Consider the following 21,952-nt stretch of genomic DNA (forward strand, 5'->3'; position numbering starts at 1 on the left):
TTAATCTCTAATTTATCTATATTATGGAGCAGTTGCTACATATATATTAAAAACTGGAAATTACCAGTTCTTACTTTACAAAAGTTTCAGAATGAAACCACATTGGAAGAAGCATGCATGGAAGTTTTCATTGTATTTATGTATTTTTGCTAGTAATTTTGGTACCTGTGCCTAGAGGTGCCCGGCATGTTATGATTTCCTTGTGGATTTTGACTCAACAAGAACGATAATCTGACTTACACCAAGATTCCCAGAATAATATCAGACTGTTTTTAATTCCAGAACCTGAAGCGTGTAGCGGAGGTGTGGATGGACGAGTACGCCGAGTACATCTACCAGCGCCGGCCCGAGTACCGCCACCTGTCGGCCGGAGACGTCACGACGCAAAAGGAGCTGCGCAACAAACTCAACTGCAAGAACTTCAAGTGGTTCATGAATGAGGTGGCCTGGGATCTGCCCAAACACTACCCGCCGGTGGAGCCCCCTGCTGCCGCGTGGGGAGAGGTACAGTTTGTCCCATTCATGGATTTGTTGGCTAAAGGACAGATAACTCTAAACTGAATTATAAGCTGGTTTGCCTGACTTATCAGAATGTTATGCTTCCTTACTGGAATGATGTATTTCTCGTTCTATTCACTACTTCTGACACCACTAACAATATAATATAGAGTACATGTGATTGGGCATTTTGGACTGTTGCAGGTTAAAGTCTTGTTTGTGACGGTTGTTTTCTCGTTATTACTGCAGGTCCGTAACGTGGCCAGTGGACTGTGCATGGAGAGCAAACACTTTGTGTCTGGAAGTCCAATACGACTGGAGAACTGTGTGAAGGGCCGAGTTGATGTCAGCTGGAGTCACGGACAGGTAAGAATTAGCCGACATATTTTACTGGTTTATATTTTCTATATGTTTGTATCACTCTTTGAATCATTTAAAATAGTTTCTAAACAGTTTTATTTTTGGACGGATTTGCAAATCCGTCCAATGTAGTTAGGTTAATCAATGTTTTCAGTCATTTCACCTTATCTGTGTCAAGTTGGATGGATTTTACCTCCAGCACCCAATTCTAGCTATTCCTATCCTGTTAGAGTGTGGGACTGATCAGTTTGTTGACTCTTGTTTCTTCACTTTTTCTTTTGGTCAGACAAACATTTATATTGTTGGAAGAAATTGCTGCGGAAGAAATTGCTGTGGTGTGGAAGATGTTCTCACACCCATAATGCCAATATTGAACAAACTCTACACAGTTGGCAGCAATAACCTGCAGCGCTTTCAGTCCTGAAGTCTGAAGGACACTTTTAAACATCCTGAAGTCTTTTAGCTACCATGTTGCGTTCACTGGTTTCCTGCATTTTTGATACCGGAACGTTTTTCACTGCTGACACAAGAAGACACTGGTTTAAATCATATCTGCACATTCATGTACAACTTTCAGTTTTTGGATTAGACTAGGTAATATCAGCTGGACTCTCACAGCTTCACCTGTAATAAAAAAAAGTCTTTAGTTGTTAAAAAATAAATTAATACATTATGCGAAGAGATACTTTTGCAAAAAATAAAACTGCATCTGATCACTCCATATAATAGTCTCATTATAATGGGAGGTTTTGACCATGTCTGTATTTTGGTAAAATAAGAAAATGTTTCCTGTTTATTTATTTTTTTAATCAGGATAAAATTAAACAAATTATGCAAAAAATATAAGGTATTTCTTTATTGAAATATTTAATTTATTGATCATGTATATGCTGTGACAACCTCACCAAATCCTCATTGGTCAACCATTTTCTGTAAGAAAAAGTGAATCACTGATAATTACTAAATATCTTATTTTGGGTCTTTATCAGTGGATTTGATGTGATAGCTCTAGTTTCTGTGGCGTAATATATTTGATTTAATAACTAAAAAGTAGTCTACTTCCTATTGGTCACCATTTATTCTTGATCATTTCTGTCTAACAGTGACTAAGTTTATTTAAGTTATTTCAAGAGAAATTGAAGCTGCCTCTGCTCTCTCATCCCATTTGCTGCAGGTAATTAATTTTCTTATCTCTGCCATGTTCGGCTCCCTGTGACTGTACCTCAACAGCTTAAGACTTCTTATCACTGTAGTTCAATTAGTTAATTGGTGTCTGACCAAACATTCATTTGGATAAAGACAGAGAACATCTGCATCATGCGTCTCTATATATGCAGCTGTTAGAGTCTTGTGACCTTTATCCTCCCCATAACGTAATTTTTATCAGTCAGATCTTCTTGGTTTGTTGAGTTGAACAAATCAGGTCTCTTGATTGCACTGCAAAGTCTCATATTTTTCTGGTGGCCAGTCAGTTCAAAAATGTACCTTCTTATATCTCACATAGTGAACAAATCTGTTGGAACGTATTGCAAGTTGTACTCATAGATCCATAATTCTTTCAGCTTTATTTATATCACGGTGTTATTGAGTTGCATCAATCTGACCAGCTCCCTTAATATCCTTATAATAAACCTTACTGTCTCTCTCACCTCAAATGTTTTTATTACAAAGTGGCATTGAAGAAGATTGAAGGTTTGTCCCCATAGATTGAGCCACTGTTATTGTCTCTTTATTAATCATCATCCTTGGCTAAACACACATGAACGCCACATACAGGCAAAGACTTCATTACCTTCCCATGTCTCAGAAGGCTTGCGTTTGTTCTTGTGTGTCACACCAAGGATCTTTAAACTGAGCTCATAATGCAACCTTAATGGATTGAACGTCCCCTTTTGTTTCCTGGACGTCTTCATGGCTTCGACAGTTTAATTGCTTTTGTCCAAAGACGCATTGTAGTTTAATTTGTGACATGGTTGCGAGTCGTTTTTGGCACTAAGGAGAAATGGATTTGCTGCAAATCACAGGAGGTCCTTAAGTGGATGTCCTTGTCAGATCTTTTTTGGTTCACTACAAAAGAAGCGAGGAAACTCTTCCGGTCGGAGAGCCGGAATGGCTGAACCATTAGTAAAAACACACAGCAAAGCAATACTTTCTGGTTTGATTGAGACTGTTATTGAACTTTCCAACTTTTACAGATTCCCACTGATTTGTCTCTTTTGATCCAACATGAAGTCTGTGTTCCCTGCAGGTGTTCACGTTTGGCTGGAGGGAAGACATCCGGGTGGGTGACCCGATGCACACCAAAAAGCTCTGCTTCGATGCCATCTCCCACCACAGTCCTGTCACGCTGTACGACTGCCACGGCATGAGGGGGAACCAGCTGTGGCGCTATAGGAAGGTACTCTACTGTCTTTCTTGAGCTGGAAAAATGAAGCTGACTATTTTCTGTTGAATGCTGTAAGAAAGCAGCATATTTTATTTATATTGGTCTGAGTCTTAAATTAATCAACAGTTATGGTATAACGCAAAGTACAACCATCTTTAGTGCATCAATGTACAATAAAAATGATTTGCTCCTTTTACAAATTCAAAAATCATGTACACTACAGAGTTCATCCTATCCAGCAATTACTTATTAAAGGGGACATATTGTGCAAAATTCATATTCTACATATTTTTGTATTTCTATTTAGATCTCTACTGCTTCTGAAATAAGTTAATAACATTAACTTATTTTTGGTAATAAGTTAATGTTTTCTGGTGTCCGTAAATGAGCCGTTTCTAAAATTCCCAGGATATATCATCACTAATCAGCAGCCACTGTCTCTCACCTAGCAACCCCACCTGAGTCCATCTCGTCACCTAGCAATGCCAGTGGTGCCCTTCTAGTCACCTAGCAACCCAAGCAAAGCTCCAGCTCATTTGGTCAGCAGGTTTTACTGCTGCATGCGTACAACGGCTGCTGGAAAAAGCAACTGCTTTGTTGTTCACTTTCCATCCAGAAACCACTTGCTGCATTCTTGTTAGTTGTGCAGTAGGCTCCACTTCTGCTTTTCAAAGATGTATGGTTTTATCCATTTGCAGCAATTTTCATTGGTGAGTGTAGATGTTGAGTTGGGGGGCGTGGCCAGCAGCAGATTAGTTGGATTTAAAGTGACAGAGTCCTCAAACGGCTAATTCCAAACTGACCAGGTTAAAATTTAATTATCTAAGGATGATTTTGTGCAAAAAATGTAATTAACATGTTTTTTATATAGTTTCTTTGCTTCTAGCAACAGTTGCTTCTGTCATCTCAATGCTGATGTCTTTAAATCTCATCTACAAACACACACTTGTATGCTAAAGGCTGGTCATTTTTACATTGTACTGATGTGTCAGACTGTAAAATTGAAGAACATTTTAAATAGTCAATACAGATCTGAGAACTGGACTCTACTGTTAAACCCATCAGTTGTTTTCCATCCTTCCTTTCTCTGATCTGTCTGTCTTCTCGTTCTCCAGGACAAAAACCTCTATCACCCCATCAGCAACAGCTGCGTGGACAGCAACGCCAACGAGCGGCGGGTCTTCATGAACACGTGTGACCCCTCGTCCCCCAGCCAGCAGTGGCTGTTTGAGAGAACCAACAGCACAGTTTTGGAGAACTTTAACCGCGGGACGAACTGAGTCTGTGCAGCTCAGAGACTCTGGACTCGTGCAGCCGTGGAATCGGCCGCCGACGTTGCTGCTACTGCTGTGAACAGGAGCGCTCCCTGTTGTCCTGGAGCTTGGGGGTGGAAGGCTGTTATTTTTTTCTTGCAAAGGTGCCAGAAGTAAATCAAGATGGGATATCGTAAAGAGAAGTTAAAGGAGAGACTGAAATTTATTCTGATTAATGGTGTAAAAGTGACTTAAGGGTGTTGTGCTTTGGCAGCGGGTCTGTCTCACTTCCTGGTTTTGCTTTTGAGTTATTACCCAAAATTCCTCATCATTCCCTCTCCCTTTTATCCCCTATTTCTTGTTTCGCCCTCCCTCCTGGCCCTCACGATGTGCCTCTGCCCTTCCGTCCGTCTCAATCTCCCTGCTCGACTGCATTTTGCCCACCCTTTCCATTCTCTCCCTTTTTAAATCCCCTTATGTCTCTCCGGCTCTGACAACCTCCCTGGGGGAGCTTGTGGGAGGGGAGGGAGGCGGCTTCGCGCTGAGCCAAAGTCATCCTGACACCCGGTGAAGCCAGGCAGAACCACTCCGAGAATCAGCCAGCAAATGGGTTCTCCTCTACGTCTGCAGGCAGAGACGCCATGAGCGGAGCTGACAGAGAGACCGAGGGGACGAGACTGCCACCTTCTGCACACGTTCAGCTCGTTTCCCCCCTTTATTCTCTGCCCTCCCAACGTTTACCCATGAGTCACTCTCAGATTCGTCTCCGTGCCGCGTTGGCCTTCTATTTTCTTCAAACACGACTGCCGTCTGATGTTGGGATCTGTCCTGCTTGGTACAGTAAAACGTTGCACATTTGTTTTGTTTTTTTGCCCCTCGCCGATTTCAAACCCAACTTTGAAACCTGGGATGTATTCCCCATGCTCTCCCCCACATGTAAACGTTTCTAAGCTGTCCTCTGCTGCTTCCCAGTTCAGTCACTGGAACGACCTCGTCACAGACGGCCGAGCAGCGGGTCTTGTTCTCCGGCTGTGTGACGGGCGGGCCCGCTGATTCATGGCAGGCCGGGGCCCGATTGGCCGCCAGCCAAGCTGATTCATCACTTTGGCTGAATTACTCCGGATGGCCTCACCGAGCTATCGCTGGGATTCAGATAAACTTGAATGGAAATCTTAGTGCCTTTAGTTGGAAACCAGAAGGTTTTGTGTTCACAGTGACAGAGAGCGTTTCAGGCAGTCACAGTGGAGCTTCTGTGACTTTAAAATGAAGCTAAAATGACCTGCGGTGTAGTGAAGGCAGCGCTGTTTATTCTTGACTCCTGTGAAGCTTTCAAAGTTGGCGTGCTCCAAAAGCACAAACCTACAGAGAATGTTTTTCCTACCATAGTTTCTCCTGCCTTCGAAGGTTAACTGCAGCCTTTCCTAGACCTTAATCCTGGCAAGTTGCTGTGATTCTGGTTCTTTTTTCTCACCTGTGTTCAATCCAAAGTACTTTAATGGTAAAGAGAAAGACCTGGTGGTGGTTCTAATTTCAGATGTTTTTGTCTGTTAATTTATTTTTCTTTATTTTCTGAGATTCACCTTGATGTTTTCTTTGTTTCGATAAAGTTTGTTTTCCTTTTGGGTTTTTCTGGGATGCTCCACACTTCCTAACTCAGTTTGGAGAGATTCAGTAAATCAGCTGGAAAATAATTAATGATTTTGCTTCATTACAAGTTTTTTCTTTTTTCTTCAGATCAAGTGCTTTATTGTCTGTGAACAAACTGGAGATGCATCAGTTAGCTGAAAAGAATCAGGTTTTTTTTTTTTTTGCTGGATCTGTCCTGATCAGTGAGGATGAAATATACATTTTATTCCTGATTTTCTTTTAAAGTGAAATAAAATAATAAAATAAAAACTCACAAAATTTTTAGTGTATGAACACATCAACCAACAGCATGCAAAAATCTGGAAAAAAGGCTTTTACAGATTTATGTAAGAAAAAGGTGCTTTATGCAGGGAAAATGCATCTGCACTATTTCATACTTCTATTCAATCAGCTGTGAAGCAAACACTCAAGAAAAGGCTTTTAATTCCTCTAAAAGACTCGCCGTGCTTCGCCAGCAGTTTACGCGGCAAACGTTCAGAAGAAGTCGCTTCATTGCAGGGCCCATCTCCAGCTAACGTTCCGGGTGAGAGGCGGGGTCACMCTGGACAGGTCGCCAGTCTGTCGCAGCGCAACACAGAGACACACAACCATGCACACACACACTCACACTTAGGGACAATTTGGAGAGGCCAATTAACCTGACAGTCATGTTTTTGGACTGTGGGAGGAAACCGGAGTACCCGGAAAAAACCACGCATGCACAGGGAGAACATGCAAACTCCATGCAGAAAGACCAGGGCCAGGAATCAAACACAGAACCTTCTTGCTGCAAGGCAACAGCTCTACCAGCTGCGCCACTGTGCAGCCCGGCTCACTTTCATATTATTTATAATTTGTCATCCTTTCTTTGCTCGTCTGCTGTGTATCCCAGTTCACTGATATTATTTAACAACAATTAACTTTAAGTACTTAAAACTGAAACCCAGCAAACATAACCATGCTAGCATGGAAGAGTTTGTTCGCTGTTGTAGCTAGCATAGCTTGCTAGCATTTGTTTTAAATAGCAACACTTTAAAAATTATTAGGGTTAAAGCTTCTGCAAGCTACTATATGCTCAGCACTTCTTCTTTAGTACAACTGAATTTTAAACAAAGCAAAAAAAAAAAAAAGATGGAAATTTATTCTGTTAAATTAGCAACTTTAGAACCACAATGACAACTGAAACAGCGTCCATATATATCATTCATCTGAACTACAAAATAAAACAAATACTTTACGCCTTGACGCATTAGTATTCATGAGGTTAAAAAGTTCTTAAAACACAAAGTAGCATTCGGTCACCTGTTGTGTCTGAGATGTTCGTACTAACTTAGTGTCTTAATTATAACCATATTAATATCTTTCAAGGAATCTGCTAAAATGTAAGTTTCAGAGGCAATCTTTACTTTTTTTGTCCCTTGTATTGATGAATATGGAAGAGTTTTAATGTTACAGGGGAAAAAACTGAATTCTGACTTTAATGTTGGAATCCTGAGAAGTTAGAATTCTGAGAAAAAGGTTGAAGGTCTTAAAATTAACATCAGTTCTTTTTGTTTTTCTTTCAATCATGTTAATCTTCTTCTGCAAAGGAACCATCAGTTTTAGCAGAATGTTCTCACGTTGAATAGTTTGATTTATGGACAAAACACAGGAAACGGGTTGACAATACAGACCTCCCCACAAAAAGCAAAAGAAAATGTTGAAATCAGATATGTACATATAAATAATAAAAAAAAAAGACACAAACAAGTTCTGCTAAATACCAGAAAACTTGGTGAGAACATTTTTTAGAATTTTTTTCTGTAATTTTCCCCAAATTCAAAAGTTTACATACGTTTGGTCAGCATCAGACCACTGTCTTTTAAAATGTATGACTTGTGTCAATTTCTTACAAAAAAAAAAAATTAGTTCTAAAAAATTTTCTTACCAAGTTTTCTAGCATTTACAAAATACGAAGGACCACAGGCAATTCTGGCAGTTCTAACCAAGTTAACACAATAAAAGTTTGGTCATATTTAACTTCAGCAGAGAGAGAGAGAAAAAAAAATGTTTGAGTATTCTTAACTTCTGGTTTCAGATGTTTCAGGAACTTTGTTTTACTTTATTAATCTGGAGAGTTGAAATGACTGGTGGAAATGCTGAGTCTGTTCAGAAGTTGCCACTGACCTTCCAGCGACATGTCTGGACGTATCCGTTCATCATCAGATGTTTAGGGTGCGACACGTGATTCACTGAATCACTGCAGAAGCTCGGTTACCGACTCATAAACCCAGCCAGACCAAAGTCCTGCAGGCGTCTGACCTTTTCACAGCCTGATGCCACATGATGACTGTTCTGTTCTCTAACTCATATTCACTTGGACAGATCAGGACAGAGGTGAATGATTGGTAGAGTGGTGGATACTCCAGGCAAAATATTTTAGTTTGAAAAGGAAAAAGAGTAAGTACTGAGCCAGACTATCATTGATTTAATGAAAATGAATCTGGATAGTGATGATCACTGGCAGCTGTTGGTTTGGTGTCTTACACTATGAAATCAGACAAATCAGTGCAAATAGTTCAGCTGTCTGACATACTGAGCAAAGGAGCCTTGATTTTTATCTTTCTGTTTTTTCTTATTTTTTCAATGAAAACTTTCAGAGGATCAGAATCAAACAGTAAGTTTAGTATAAACATCTCAAACTTTGTGAAGTTTTACGGGCTGAAAAGCAGAGACAGACTCTTCTGCTCCACAGCTGCATGGTTTGAGTTTCATCACTGCAGCTGATTTGGGAATGACTTCTGGAAATAACACTCCATTGTCAATTATTTACCTTAAAAAAATACTGGAAATATATATTTTTTTTATTTTTTCAACACTTAATGTTTACCTTTGAATCACCTCAGCACTTCTCTGATAATACACACTTTCCACCGTTGTTCAGGTTTTCTGCATGTCATAAATTAGTTTTCTGCTTGTATTTGTATCCTATAAATTCTCCTGTTCCACATTTCTGCAGACTAGTAATCAGTCAATTTTTATTATTATTTTTTTTGGTCTTTTGAACACTCACACGTGTAAATGTCTTCCCATCTGTCCCCCCTGCCCATCACTCCCTTTGTCCCATATTATGATTTAATTTTCTCCAGTACTTGACTCACCCTGTGCTCCTTGAATTAGTGCAACAATAAACATGCTTACATTCACTTCTATTAGCTTCATCTTGTGTGCAACATCTTCTTTTGCAAAGCTGTGCACAAAGCTGTACACATTATTTTTAACTATTCTTTAATTTTGTCGACTTTTTTGCTTTTCCATACCTTCAAACAAGCTGCAACTGTTTCAAAGATATTTTATCCTTTTTTCACTTTCAGTTTCCTCATTTTTGCAATGACTTGACTGCAGTTTTGCCTTTTAGTTCTATGACTGGTTTATGCAGCCTTGTAACCTGTTTTGTCCATCAACAAACTTTTGTTTTGTGTTGGTGAACTTTTCCAATCGCATGAGATAGTCGAGGAGTTTTTTTTTTTTTTCTCATCTTACTCAAGTCTTTGATTTGATCTAGCAATGGGGCTCATCACCCAGGGTGTCAATTGGTAAGGGATGGTGCAAGTTTTTAAAAAAATGAAATGATTAGTTGTCCCAGATAAGGTTTTTATTGCAACTAGCATAACCAGTTGAATCAGCCTGGCCATCCTCCAAACATTGTAATAAAATGTGGCTGTATACTTGAAGAGGCTAATGATGATGAAGTTTGTATTTAAATTGCAGATTTATATTTATTCTGTTTGTAAAAGGAGCATGATGTGAATTAAATCATCTTTGGTTCAAAATGTAATCTGCATTGTAAGACCTCGGTTAGATGTGTTATGTTTCTTTATATAATCCTCATTTTATGTGTGACATGGAAAATAGCATTTTCACGCTTTTCCTTGGAATTGAGTGAATCATGAAAACAACAGATAAAGTGGAAAGCATATCCTAGATTGTGTAAAAGCTCAGTTTTCATTTGGAAAATCTGAAATCTATTTGTCAAAAGAAAAAGAATGGATATGCGTAAGGAGGAGGACTCACCCAGGGAGCCATTAATGCAAGAACCACAGCTGGAGAGATGATTTAACTTTGAGTCATTTGACATTCAAGTGATATTCCTTGAGGGTGTATTCTCTTTTCTTTCATATCTTAAAAACATATAATTAAGTGATTTGCTCTTCCTGTTAGAACTTCACACCCAGTCTTAAGCTGCAGGCAGACAAACTTAAATAAGTGCAGTGTGAGCAGCACAGCTTGACGGAAAACTCAGACAGTGAAGGATTTATAAGCTTAGGAGCTGGATGCTTAGTCTCAGGTTTTGGTGCAGACACCACAGTAACTAATTTAAGGATAAAAGTTGGACAAATTTGTTGACTTCCTCCTTCTAAGCACGCCCCGATCTCCTTTATCCCTGCAGCTTTGAGCAAAGGCTCACTGAGTGATGCTGTATTGGCCAAGCTCTGATTAACCACCAACTCTCATGCAAACCTCATGTAAACAGCTACTGTTTGTTTCATTACTAAGAGTGTGTGACGATTTGAGTTCTTTGAAACCTGGTTCAGAGGATTCCCGAGGTTCAGTCTGAGACCAAAGCTGCAGCTTCCATGAACATTTGTTCCTGTAAATTAAACTGCTGTGTCCTTTTATGTTTACAGGAGGTTTTATTTGAGCCCTGAACTCTTTCTTTACACCTGTGATGTGTGTTTTAAACATGAAACGGATTCTTTTGGACCTTCACGGGTCTATTGACTTCCACTTTATTTTTATTTTCCATGTATTTAGGTGAAGCACTTCAAACTAATATAATGCAACTGCAGAAATTCACCATGACTCAGAATGACGGGATAAAAGCAGTTTAACTACACAAAATATTTCCTGGCACTTACTCAGTAATTTCCAAGCATTAGAGGGTAAACTCTGTTGTGAATGTGCCATTCATCTGTACTGTAACATCAAATTATTATTATTACTATTATTATTATTTTTCTCTCCCGGGATGTCGAGTTTAGAGGAAATTGGCGGATGAGCTTGTTTTCTAAGAGTTTTTAATGTGTCAGCCTGTCACAGATTGTCACCTACATGTGGGAATTATGTTGTGTACATTTTGTAACTGGACAAAAAAATCCCGTATTTTTTCTACTGAGATTAAAACTGTCAAACTGTATTTAGATATTTACCAAACTGTGCAGAGCAACTGGAGATGTAGGATATTTTGCTGAAACTGTAAAATAAAAAGGTTTATATATTTGGAGGAAATTTTGTCTCTCTTGTGTGTTTTATAAAATAAATTGCAAAGTGAAATCCAACACGACATCATTTAAAGAGATATCATTTCAAACTGGGGTTCTGCTGGGCTGGGTGTCATCAGTATCTTATCTTCGCTGAGGTTAGTTTTCCTGTTAACAGAAAATAAGAGCAGAGACAAAACCAGTCAATGCACAACACTTTAGAAAAACATATATCCATGTATAGGGATATACCAGATCTATCCTTTGAATCTGCCATATAGTGGCTGAAAAGTTTTTATTTCCAACACCACAGCAACACGGCTCATTGCCTACATGGTAAACGGGATGAAAACCAAAAGCAGGAATGTTTCTGTGTCGGGTCGTTTGCCACAAGTGCAATAAAATAAGATGTCAGTAATTTAACAGTAATTTCTCATTAGCGGATGTAGAAAATGTGTGAACAATCATGATAATCATATATTTTGTCACCTTTCCGCCACAACAGTAAGCATCAATTCCTCATACATTTAAATAACTTTAAATGTATTTAAATGTAATTTAAAAGCAACATTTTAAATTCATAAAAAAAAAAGATTAAGTAACATGAAAATAATGGAAATATCGTTTCCTAATGTCATAGATGTCTTAGATGACATTGTTATGAATTTTCTCCTTCATTGTGCAGACCTGATTTGCCTTCAGTCAGTCAGTCTGTGACATCTCAACAGCAGCGACCAGAGCAGCAGGTGGACGAAGCGGCTGCTCATTCCTGCTGCCATCGTGTTTCCTAAATAACTCTGCCGGCGACGTCTGGTGCCCACAGCTTCCTAATTTCTTTCTCTTGTCGCTTCTTGTTGCTGGCTTTGTATCATTTTAACCGTTTCTGCAACCGATGGTGCAAAAATGCGCTTTCTACCGACATTAATCCCTAATCATATTTCCCTCTGCAGGCCTGGTAACTCTTATAGTTTCCCAGTTTTCTGTGATTCATTCTTCGCCCGACCATTATTGCTTTTGCAATTCGTTTCTCGCTCAGCTCGTCATGGTGACTCTGACGGAGCTCGTTCAGGGTTTGGGTGAACATTTTATAGCCTCTGTCTTATTGGAGCTTTGACATGATTACACAGTTTCAGTAAGCATGGTGCTGGTGCTATAAAGTCCTAATTAAAATGTGTCTGGATTTCTTTTCCTCTTTTGCAATTGCAAATGTGAATGTCCTAGACTTTAATCAGCAAAGGTTATGATTCTCCATTGACCAGTGTTTTTTTTTCCCCTTTTATATTTATTCCCAGTTAATTACCAAATAATCAGCATTCCCTCAGACTCATGAGCTGTAACTAGGACAGAGATCAGGCTATTACATTAGCACAGTCTTCCATTAAAGATCTCCATTAAGTTTCTTTATTAGGCTCGGCCCCATTATAAAAGAGAAAAAGGCATCACTCACTCTGTGGCTCTCTGTGGGTCGACGCATCACTATGATTGCGCAGCATAAAAGGGAAGATGCTCCAATGACACAGTTTGTTAATGACGCTCTGAGGCGCTGGGCTGCCGGTTGACTTTTTTTTTGAGATTGTGACCATTTTGAAGTATTACTTTTGGATTCAGTTCTGTTGTCAGACAAGAGACTTAAGAAGGAAAAAAATGAAGGTGTGTGAAGGAAATAATCACACATTTCCTTACAAACCCAACAACAGTAAAAGGAACTTAGTTTTCTTCATTTGTCCATATTTCCCCTGCAAGCAGTCAGAATTTATTGTAATCTTTAAAAATCTGATCATTAATTCTCTGGTATTTCTGAGTCTTTCAAAGTTTTTCCTTGGACTTTGGGTAATTGACATATTGCCTACACAATTATGCTTACTTTATGTTCATATGTAGGTTCTCTTCAGGTACTCCAGATTAGTCCAAAATCATGACTGCTGAGTTAAGTGGTCACTCTGTCCTGTGTGTGTCTGTATGGCCCTGTGATGAACTGGTGAACTGTTGTACCCTGCCTCATTTTTTGATGGAGGTCTTCTATTGTCCTGTTACCCACAGTGGTCTCAAACTCCAGTCCTCAAGGGCTGTTGACCTGTGACTTTCAGATGTCTCTCTGCTTCAGCACATTTAGCTCCAATAGAATCTCATTAGCAGAGTCTTGTAGACGTTGACTGTATCAAGTGAGGCAGTTTCACAATTTAATTCAAACCTGTAAGACAAGAGACACATCTAAAAGGGTTAGGGCCTTGTTGTGGCCTTGTTGTAGACCACTGGCCTACAACAAGGCCAGTGGTCTTGTAGTCTCCACTACTGGCAAATGACATTCCTTTTGTCACTTGACCACACTGGATTCCTGGGTCAATACATTTGCATTCTTTTATTTGCAAATGTATTTGCAAATAAAATACATTGTGACTAAAGTCCAATGTATTTTATTTGCTGGTGACTAAATCCATGGTGACTAAAGTGGAACTTTGTCTCACTACTGAATGCAGTTCCAACAGGAAGGACCAGTTACTGGAATCCTTTCTTCTTAAAAGCCAGGGCATCTTCAAGGACTCTCACAACGTTTTTGGATTCTGCTTTCTATGAAGAACCTATTCAAATACCACCATAATCTGTACATAGTTATTGGCAATATAAATGTGGAAGTTGTCCACAAAAAGGTTTGACTAATGAAGCTTTGACCAGGCTTTGTTCTGTGTCACAAATGTCTACCAGGGATGGCACTGCTCACAAGTGTCTTTGCACCAAACCAGTAAACTCAGAACTACATCAGAGTTTATGAGCACAAAGATGATATGTTTTCTAAAACTAAAATACGCAGTAAAAGATTATTTTCTAGCCTTAGTCTGTTTCCTGCAGACATTTGTGTGTTCAGTTGCTGCCATCACCCTACATCATTCTCATTCTCCTGGATTCAAATATATTGGTGAAAAGGCAAAAGTTAACCTTTGCTTCTAAAAGAGCAAGTCAAACTCATTCATATCATGTATTTTTTTTCCTTATTATGTTGTCCGTAGGAGAGGTTGCTAGGGATTTCTGGGGTTTGTGCCATTTTCAAAGCAGGCACTTCTCAACTTCACATTGATTTACTATAAAAGGGAGATGTTTCACTCACAAGGACCTTTCAGGAATGTCAACCATAAAAGTGACAAAATGCACCACTTGCTAACAGGAAAGTTCAGAAAGTTCTCAATTTTAAGAGACTTTGCTTGGACAGAAGATCCAGTCAGACATCTAACTTGCAAGTTATTAGAACTCTCCCACTTTTTCAAATTGAGTGAAATAACTCCCCTAATGAGTTGGAAGAATATTCATTAGAATACCCTAACGAGGGTATGATAGGTCAAAACTGATCTCATCAGCACAGCCAATTTAGCAAAATTCCTAATTTTCTATATTTTACTTCCAAAGTGGGCAGTCACATTTTCACGAGAAAATGTGCCTGACGCCATGAACATTTTACAAGGTTATTCCAAAAGTTTACAATTTTGTATGCATTTGTTTACAAAAGTCAGGATTTTCACATGCTATTTATTTGCTCCACATAGATTTGAGGCCCTGAAATGTCTTCTGACCTCCACTTCACTGGCAGGTATTACGATTCAGAAATGTCAGTAGATGTTATGGTAGAAAAGCCCCTGTGAATTTTGTTGGGATCAACTGAAGAGATGAAGACTCAGACTGAGTGATTTCACAAAGGTTAAGGGATGCAGGACTTGACAGACGGAAGTGATCAGTTGGATAGATGAGCAGTGAGGAATGTCAGGAGTTGAGGATGAAATACGGAAGGTCCAGTGATGGAGGGATGGAGAGGCAGGATGAATGATAGGGGCTGGGGTGAAAGAATGAATGAGCACAAAGTGAGTGATGAAGGAACTTGTAATGAGAGATGAGAAGAACAAAAAAAATGAAGATTGACAGGAGTTGGATGAGAAATGAGTGGGATGAAGAGAGAGGGGTTGAGGTGTTTGAGATGAGGGACATGGGAGGGAGAGTTGAGAAGGACCAATGGGATGAAGGTGAGGAATGAGACGGTCAAGAGGTAGGGAGGAACCACATTTAACTGAAAAGCTAAAGTGAAAAAGACCCTGAAGATTTCAAGTCCACTTAAAGATTGTAAAGTGTTGCTGCTTCCAAGGTAAATGTGGATATTTATAATCATCCTGCAGTCTCAGTACATTTTGTTCTTTTGCTTTAGTCTTTGCTGAAGGATTAAAGTCGGATCCACTTGTCATAATCATTCTACACACCTGGTTCTGTTTAACCAGGAACTGATAAATGTCAATACAAAATGTTAAAACAGTTGTAGTAAATAAGTAATTGAACTTTGCTTATATGGCACCTTTCAAGATAAAAATCACAAAGAACTTCAACAAACAAAACATCTGTGATATTTCTATTGTCTGGTCAACTGAGGTCTGAATGTAATGCTGATGTCTGCTGGTTAATGGGATCCAGTTCGTAAAAGCAGCTGTTCCAGTGTGTGGGTCACACATCCAGCTTCACTCAGACTGACATGTGCTCTTTAAGCAAAAGGCTTAAAAAGAACTAAACAAGAAGTACTTTAACAGCCAAGCTATTTCTTTTTTTTTGCTTAATACTTTACTAACTTTGAAAACAGTTAGCATACTTAGCTTCCCTTACATAAATTCTTCTGGATTCTCAAGCACTAATTAGTTGACTGTTTTGTAAACTTTCAATTGAACAAAGTTCAACAAATGTGTTGAAGTTTTAGTTTTTGACTTAAAAATTCTTCAAGTAGTTAGACTTTTACATTCATGCTCTTATTTTGAAGAGAGAAGACTGTTTATAGAGTCCCTTTTCCTCATCCTATGATCGCTCTCCTTTTTCCCCAATAACTTTATTTCAAAGAAGAAATGCGAGGGAAGAAAGTAAAACACTGACAGTAGAGAACATGAAATAAATATGAATGAAATATCTAGAGGCATTATAGAACATGGACGTTATAATGTTAAATTGGGGCTCGATGATTCAAGTCTTTCAAGAGGAGAATTTGAGTTGAAGTTAATGCGTTAGCTTTAGCTCCTGCTAAATACCTTGTTCCTGTAGTGCTTTAGCGTTAGCGTAAATGTTACAAATGAGTGCTTTAGGGTCAGCGTAGCTAACTTTTTTGTTTTTGGCTACATGTGATGTTACTCTGGATATTTTCAGCTGGGTTCAAAGTTTTGCTTTTTTGAAAACATTTTCTCAACTTCAGACATGCAGATTCCTTGGTGATCTACACGTCTGAAAACAACTGAAATAAAAAATGAGTTGGCTCATAATATCATCTCCTTTGTTTCATATGAGTTTCTCAGCTTTTCAGAGATTCTCAATGCATTTTGAAGAAATCCTTGCCACACTCATTTGTACACAAGGAATTTACCTCCAAGCAAAGACAATAGACAACTAGTGGTAAAGCCTTTACCACTTCCAACATAAAAAGGGAAGTTAACCATATAGTTACTGAAAAAATATCTAATCCTAAAGTCCAAGAATATCAAATCATCTCCAGAGTTTGTTACTGATTTCCACTGCTGCTGTTGGACAGTTCAGCTCCAAGGTGAGACTCACAAGAAAAGTGAGTTTTATCTCTTGGCATTGATTTAACAAAGGTCAGAGCATTTATTTATAGAATCATTATACTCTCTGAAATAGTGATGCAGAATTGATTTTATTCTTTCTGCACCCTCTGATTGATGAATGGGGCCCATTGTGGATCTCATGCTCTGGCCGGAGCGTCCGTGCTCGGTCAGGGATACAAAGAGCAGTCTCCTCTGATTCCACATCGATTATTCCACAGCTTTGCAGAGAGAAATGACAACAACATTCATCACCGTCTCTGTGACTAAGAAACAACTGAGTTGAAAACATTCTCTGGTGGAAGTTGTGAAAGCATTATTGAGTCTTAGCCTGATAAAAAGTTGGGAAACTGGCTTTATGTGAACCTTTTCAGTCTTCACAAGAGACTTGTGCTTTTCTTCTAACATAGAAAAGGACAAGTCTCCTTTTTATGACACGAACATTAAAAAATGAGACTGTACTGTTTTTGTAGTTTTTGTCTGAGTTAATTTTAAAACCTGAATTTGATGAATTTTGACTTCAGTGTTGGCCAATTATCTGTGAAATCATCAAACCTCAAGTCTACAGTTTTTGTTGTTGTTGCTATGAGTATTTCATGACTGAATAACTGGGTGATTTTGGGGCAATTTTGAGCCAAGATCCATTCAATGGAAATATTTCCCATGTGTTTAGACAGAATCTGAATCAAGTTCACTTCACGATTCTGTTTGTCTAAATTAATAGCAAAAACAGTTTTTTGTTGCAGAATAGCACCGGTGCAAAGATTGAGCCTGCAATCTAACTAATGGAAACAAAACAGGATGTGGATGAGTTGTGTTTAGAATTTGTTGCGTTTTTGATGAGATTAGCAGCAGGTGTGGAAGTAAATCATCCAGGCAGACATGCCAGCAGAACATTTCTCATTAACTCCATCCAACAAACTCCAGAAATTTAAGCAAAGCATTGCTGCCACAAGTATATACTCTAACTTTATTTTTTAGGGTACGTCTTGGAGTAAAGCTGTAGGTTTGCATATTTTAGATATTAATTCTGCACAGAGTCATTCAAGCTGTTCTCTGCTGCACTTTGGTCACATGTGTCAGTCCTGTGGTATCTCTGGAGGAGTGGCAGAGATGATCCTGAGGTGAGAAAGTCTTTTAACATGACATACACTGTTTGGTAAAAAAATAAACAAAAAAAAAACATCACCACCAGGATTTAATTAAGCAAATAACTAAGGAGGATCTTACTGCATAATTTCTGCATGAGTGATTATCTTTCAGGTGGCAGCAGGTTATTTAATCCCAATTGATGTGAAGAGTAGCTTCTTATTTGTTGAATAACTATGTGTGAAGACACTTCCTGTGTTTGTGGATAAGCTGTTAGTCTGTTTAAAAAGGATCAAATCATTGGCTTCAAGCAGAAAGAACATGCAAGGAGTTTCTGAAAGTAGAATTAGGATGGAAACTTTGCCACTCATTCTTAAAAACTGAAGGAGAGGCATGGAACTGTTGATTTTGTGAAACCTATGAAGTTAGAATAAAACTCTTATTGGTGATCACTGATTGTGATTTTTCTATGTTTTCTTTTATTTCACAATTCTGCACTTCTATAATGATCAATGGCATAAAATCTTGACAAAATACCTGTTGGTGGACGGAATGCACAACATGTGAAAAAGTTGAAGGGATATGATAACTTTTTGCAATGCTCTGTGAACCAGTCTGATTTTCTGTCTGGGATATTAAACTAATCCATAAGGTTTACCCAGAAGGCAGTGCGGCTTAATGATAAGTGTTGTTTTGCTCGTCTCAGCCTTTAGGAGAGTTGTGAAGTCCTGTACAAGAAATATATGAAGCAATACTTTTAAAGTTGTTCTCAAAGACAAAGATATCAACTCCCCAAACTAACACGGAACAAAATTTAAATCCCAGTGATCACAATCAGGCAAATGGAGACAAATGTGATGTTTTAGTAGAAGGTCAACATGAGGTAGGCAGAAAATTGTTGAAGTGGTAGAAAGCAACTAAAACCGTCAATACAAACAAACATGACCTAATCAAAAAATAAAAAATAAAAAAAATAAATAAATAGCAAGTCTGACATGTTCAATCTTCATCTGAAGCCAATGTCATTTCCTAAAATGGGAGCAGTCTGTTGCCACATGAGAGAAACCCTCACAGACACATCTGGCAGCGGCGTTGGCAACAGCAACAACAACACTGTCCCCCTGGCAAAACATGGCCAACATGCCCAGACGGCCACAGATGTCTTTGTCTTTTAATCTGCCAGGATGTGAGCCTTCATGTATCATATTTGTCAACAGCAGCACATCACTTAAAGTGATGAAATCCTGGGATTGAATGTGGACAGATTCTACAAACCATGATCAAAAGTTTTGCTGCTGGAAGCGTGGCGATAGAGCGTTCACTTCGAAACTCTTCAAACACAGGAGAGGTGACAAGAAGTAAGATTCAGAATGTGGCTTTCTTAAAAATACAGCCAATGATGCTAAAGTGGCTCATAAGATTCTTAGAGTTTCTTTCTCAAGGTGTTTTCCAAAACCGCTGAAGAAGCAGGTCAATGAGCATCGTCAAGGAATCCTGTTATCAAAGAAGCATGTGAGTATCTTTTATTTTAATGTGTCTTACACTTACCCCAGAGAAACACACTTTGCTACACTAGGATTGTATACACAGAAGATTGACAATTTAACTTGACTTGGTATAAGTTTTTTGTAGCCTTTTCTTGACCTGTACACATTATTTAAATGGCATATCCTCTTCCCTGTTTGCACCATCAGATTTGGGCCCCAAATGAACAAAACGCATTTGATTCCTAATTAAAAGTTGTATGTCATTGTCTATCAAACAACATTTAATCAGTCTAATCAATGCTTTGCATTTCACTTGATAGTGGGCAAGTCTTGGCCACTTATTGGCATAAATGGCCAAGACTTATACCAGTAAGTTTAGACTTAATGGCATAGTCTAAACTGATGTGAGGAAGCGAGGGGTGGATTTAAACATGGAGGGAAGCAGCATGACAATCTGCAGTTTGTTTAAAGAGGTGAAATCCTTAAGCATCAAAGTCTTAAGAAACGATTGCATATTAAAAACAAAACTTTTATCAACTAATGTGGTCATTTAACAAAAAACCAAGGAATTTTTGCATATCTTACCTGTACATATGTTTCTTTTTTTAGAGCTACTTCAATGTTTTTAAGTTTGAGAAAAGCTTGTACATTTTATGGATCATACACTTTGATTTTTCTTTTGGGGGGGGGGGGATAAAGTGATCCATGCTCTTGGTGAAATTATAGATCTTTCATAAGCTTTTCATAATGTTGTTCACAACCCAAAACGTAATCCTATCCTAGTAAAAGGTGAAATGTGGCAGGTTGGGGTGGAGGATCTCCCTCTAGGGAGCAGTTTCAGGATCTTGTTGTTTTCATCATAAGACTGTAGACTGCAGCAGGGAATGATCGACAGATTGGGGCTTCTTCTGTGGTAATGAAGGTGTTGTTTTGATCTGCCTGGTGAAGAAAGAGTCCAAAGGCAATGCTTTTGATTTGTCACTCTGTCTACATTCTGACCATGTCCACTGACCATTAGATATGAATCCCGACTGAAAGAATGAGATCTTGAACATAAACAACTGAAAATAAGTCCCTCTGTATGTTGGCTGAGCTTCGCTTTCCAGATAAAGCTCCATTATCCAAGAGCAGCTCATCTCAGAGCTGCATTCTTCCCTGAATTGAAAGAAATCAGCTGAGATAAGGTTTGAGCATCCGATTACGACCTGCGTGAAAACCTCTGGAGTTTCTTCAGTCACATCCCACTCGGAGGCTGACCCAGAATAGAAGGAAATTATACGCCTTGAGATCCCCAAGAATGATTATTCATGTGCTCTTTGACTTTTTAGTCATATTTGAAATTAATTATGTTTTACTGCTCATACCATAACTGTGAAACACTGAGATTTTTCAGTGAAAGGTCTTATATTTATAAAATGTATTCATTTTTCTATTTTACCCGGAGAGAGATGGGTTTCCCTCTTGAACCACTCTGAATTAAAAGAAGACAATAAATGGATGAATAGATGAAAAATCTGGTTTTGGTACACTTTAAAACGTAAGGATTTATGGAAATTAGGTGTGTATGTAAAAAAAAGTATGCGTAATTAATAGGAATATTTCCTTGTCAAACCAAATTTACTCGTGACGTTCATCAAAACTGTTTTATGGACCCTTGTTATTTCCGGTCAACATAAATGACCTACTTCAAATATTATCACTATTTCATTTGCGAATGATGACATCTTTTTCAGCTGCAGGAATGGGAAACAGTGAATGCTTTCATGCCTCCAGAAAAATAGTTACTATAAATCTGCACTCTGGTTGGCTTGACATTTAGAACATCTGCTGCAATTCAATTGCATATCAGTTGCAAGGTCAGTAAAATTTCATAATTATAATCTTTAATGGTCAGTTTAACTGTTAATGGCACTAAAAGCTGAAGATGACATTTTATTCTGCTATCTCTGCTTCAGTCGTTGTTTCTTCATAATCATAAATGGAGAGCAACCCAAGTGCATTTGATGTTATAAAATATAAACAGCAGCTTGTGATAAAAGTTTCTGAAAATTGTAACACAATTTACCCATCAGGCAGACATGTTTGGCTTGAAGGTTGGGATTGATGGGAAGTCTAGAAGCTAAGACTTGAGTTAAAGTAGAGTTGTTTTCATGTTCTTACCCATATTTCACTTGGTAAGTTAAATGTTGGTATAAAATTTAATGGACCATTACTTAGGGGACATATATGTCCTAATTTAAGAATTTAGAGGAAGTGTTTTTTTTCTGTACAATGACAAGATTGAATTTTGTGGTAAATGTGAAAATAAAACAGAATAAACAAGCTATCCTAGATGCTTAGACAGTTTTTGTTTCATAGACATCTACAGTGATTAGTTATCTGATCATGGTTAAATGAACTTTTGAAGGCTAAACGAGCATAAGCAGTAAAACAAAAGTGTAAA

The 21,952-nt window shown here is 38.4% G+C and overlaps 1 protein-coding gene across 1 annotated transcript in view; it reads left to right on the plus strand.

Moving 5' to 3' along the window:
- LOC103476255 (polypeptide N-acetylgalactosaminyltransferase 10) overlaps window positions 1-6,715 on the plus strand; it is a 101,316-nt gene extending 94,601 nt beyond the window's left edge. The window contains exons 9-12 of the mRNA XM_008428460.2: window positions 283-504; window positions 748-864; window positions 3,107-3,256; window positions 4,360-6,715. Coding sequence (XP_008426682.1) covers window positions 283-504; window positions 748-864; window positions 3,107-3,256; window positions 4,360-4,524 — 654 coding nt within the window. The 3' untranslated portion in view covers window positions 4,525-6,715. The remainder of the gene's footprint in view (window positions 1-282; window positions 505-747; window positions 865-3,106; window positions 3,257-4,359) is intronic.
- Window positions 6,716-21,952: the final 15,237 nt, after the last annotated feature.

Source organism: Poecilia reticulata, linkage group LG14 (genome assembly GCF_000633615.1).
Source record: "Poecilia reticulata strain Guanapo linkage group LG14, Guppy_female_1.0+MT, whole genome shotgun sequence".
NCBI classification, from domain to species: Eukaryota; Metazoa; Chordata; class Actinopteri; order Cyprinodontiformes; family Poeciliidae; genus Poecilia; species Poecilia reticulata.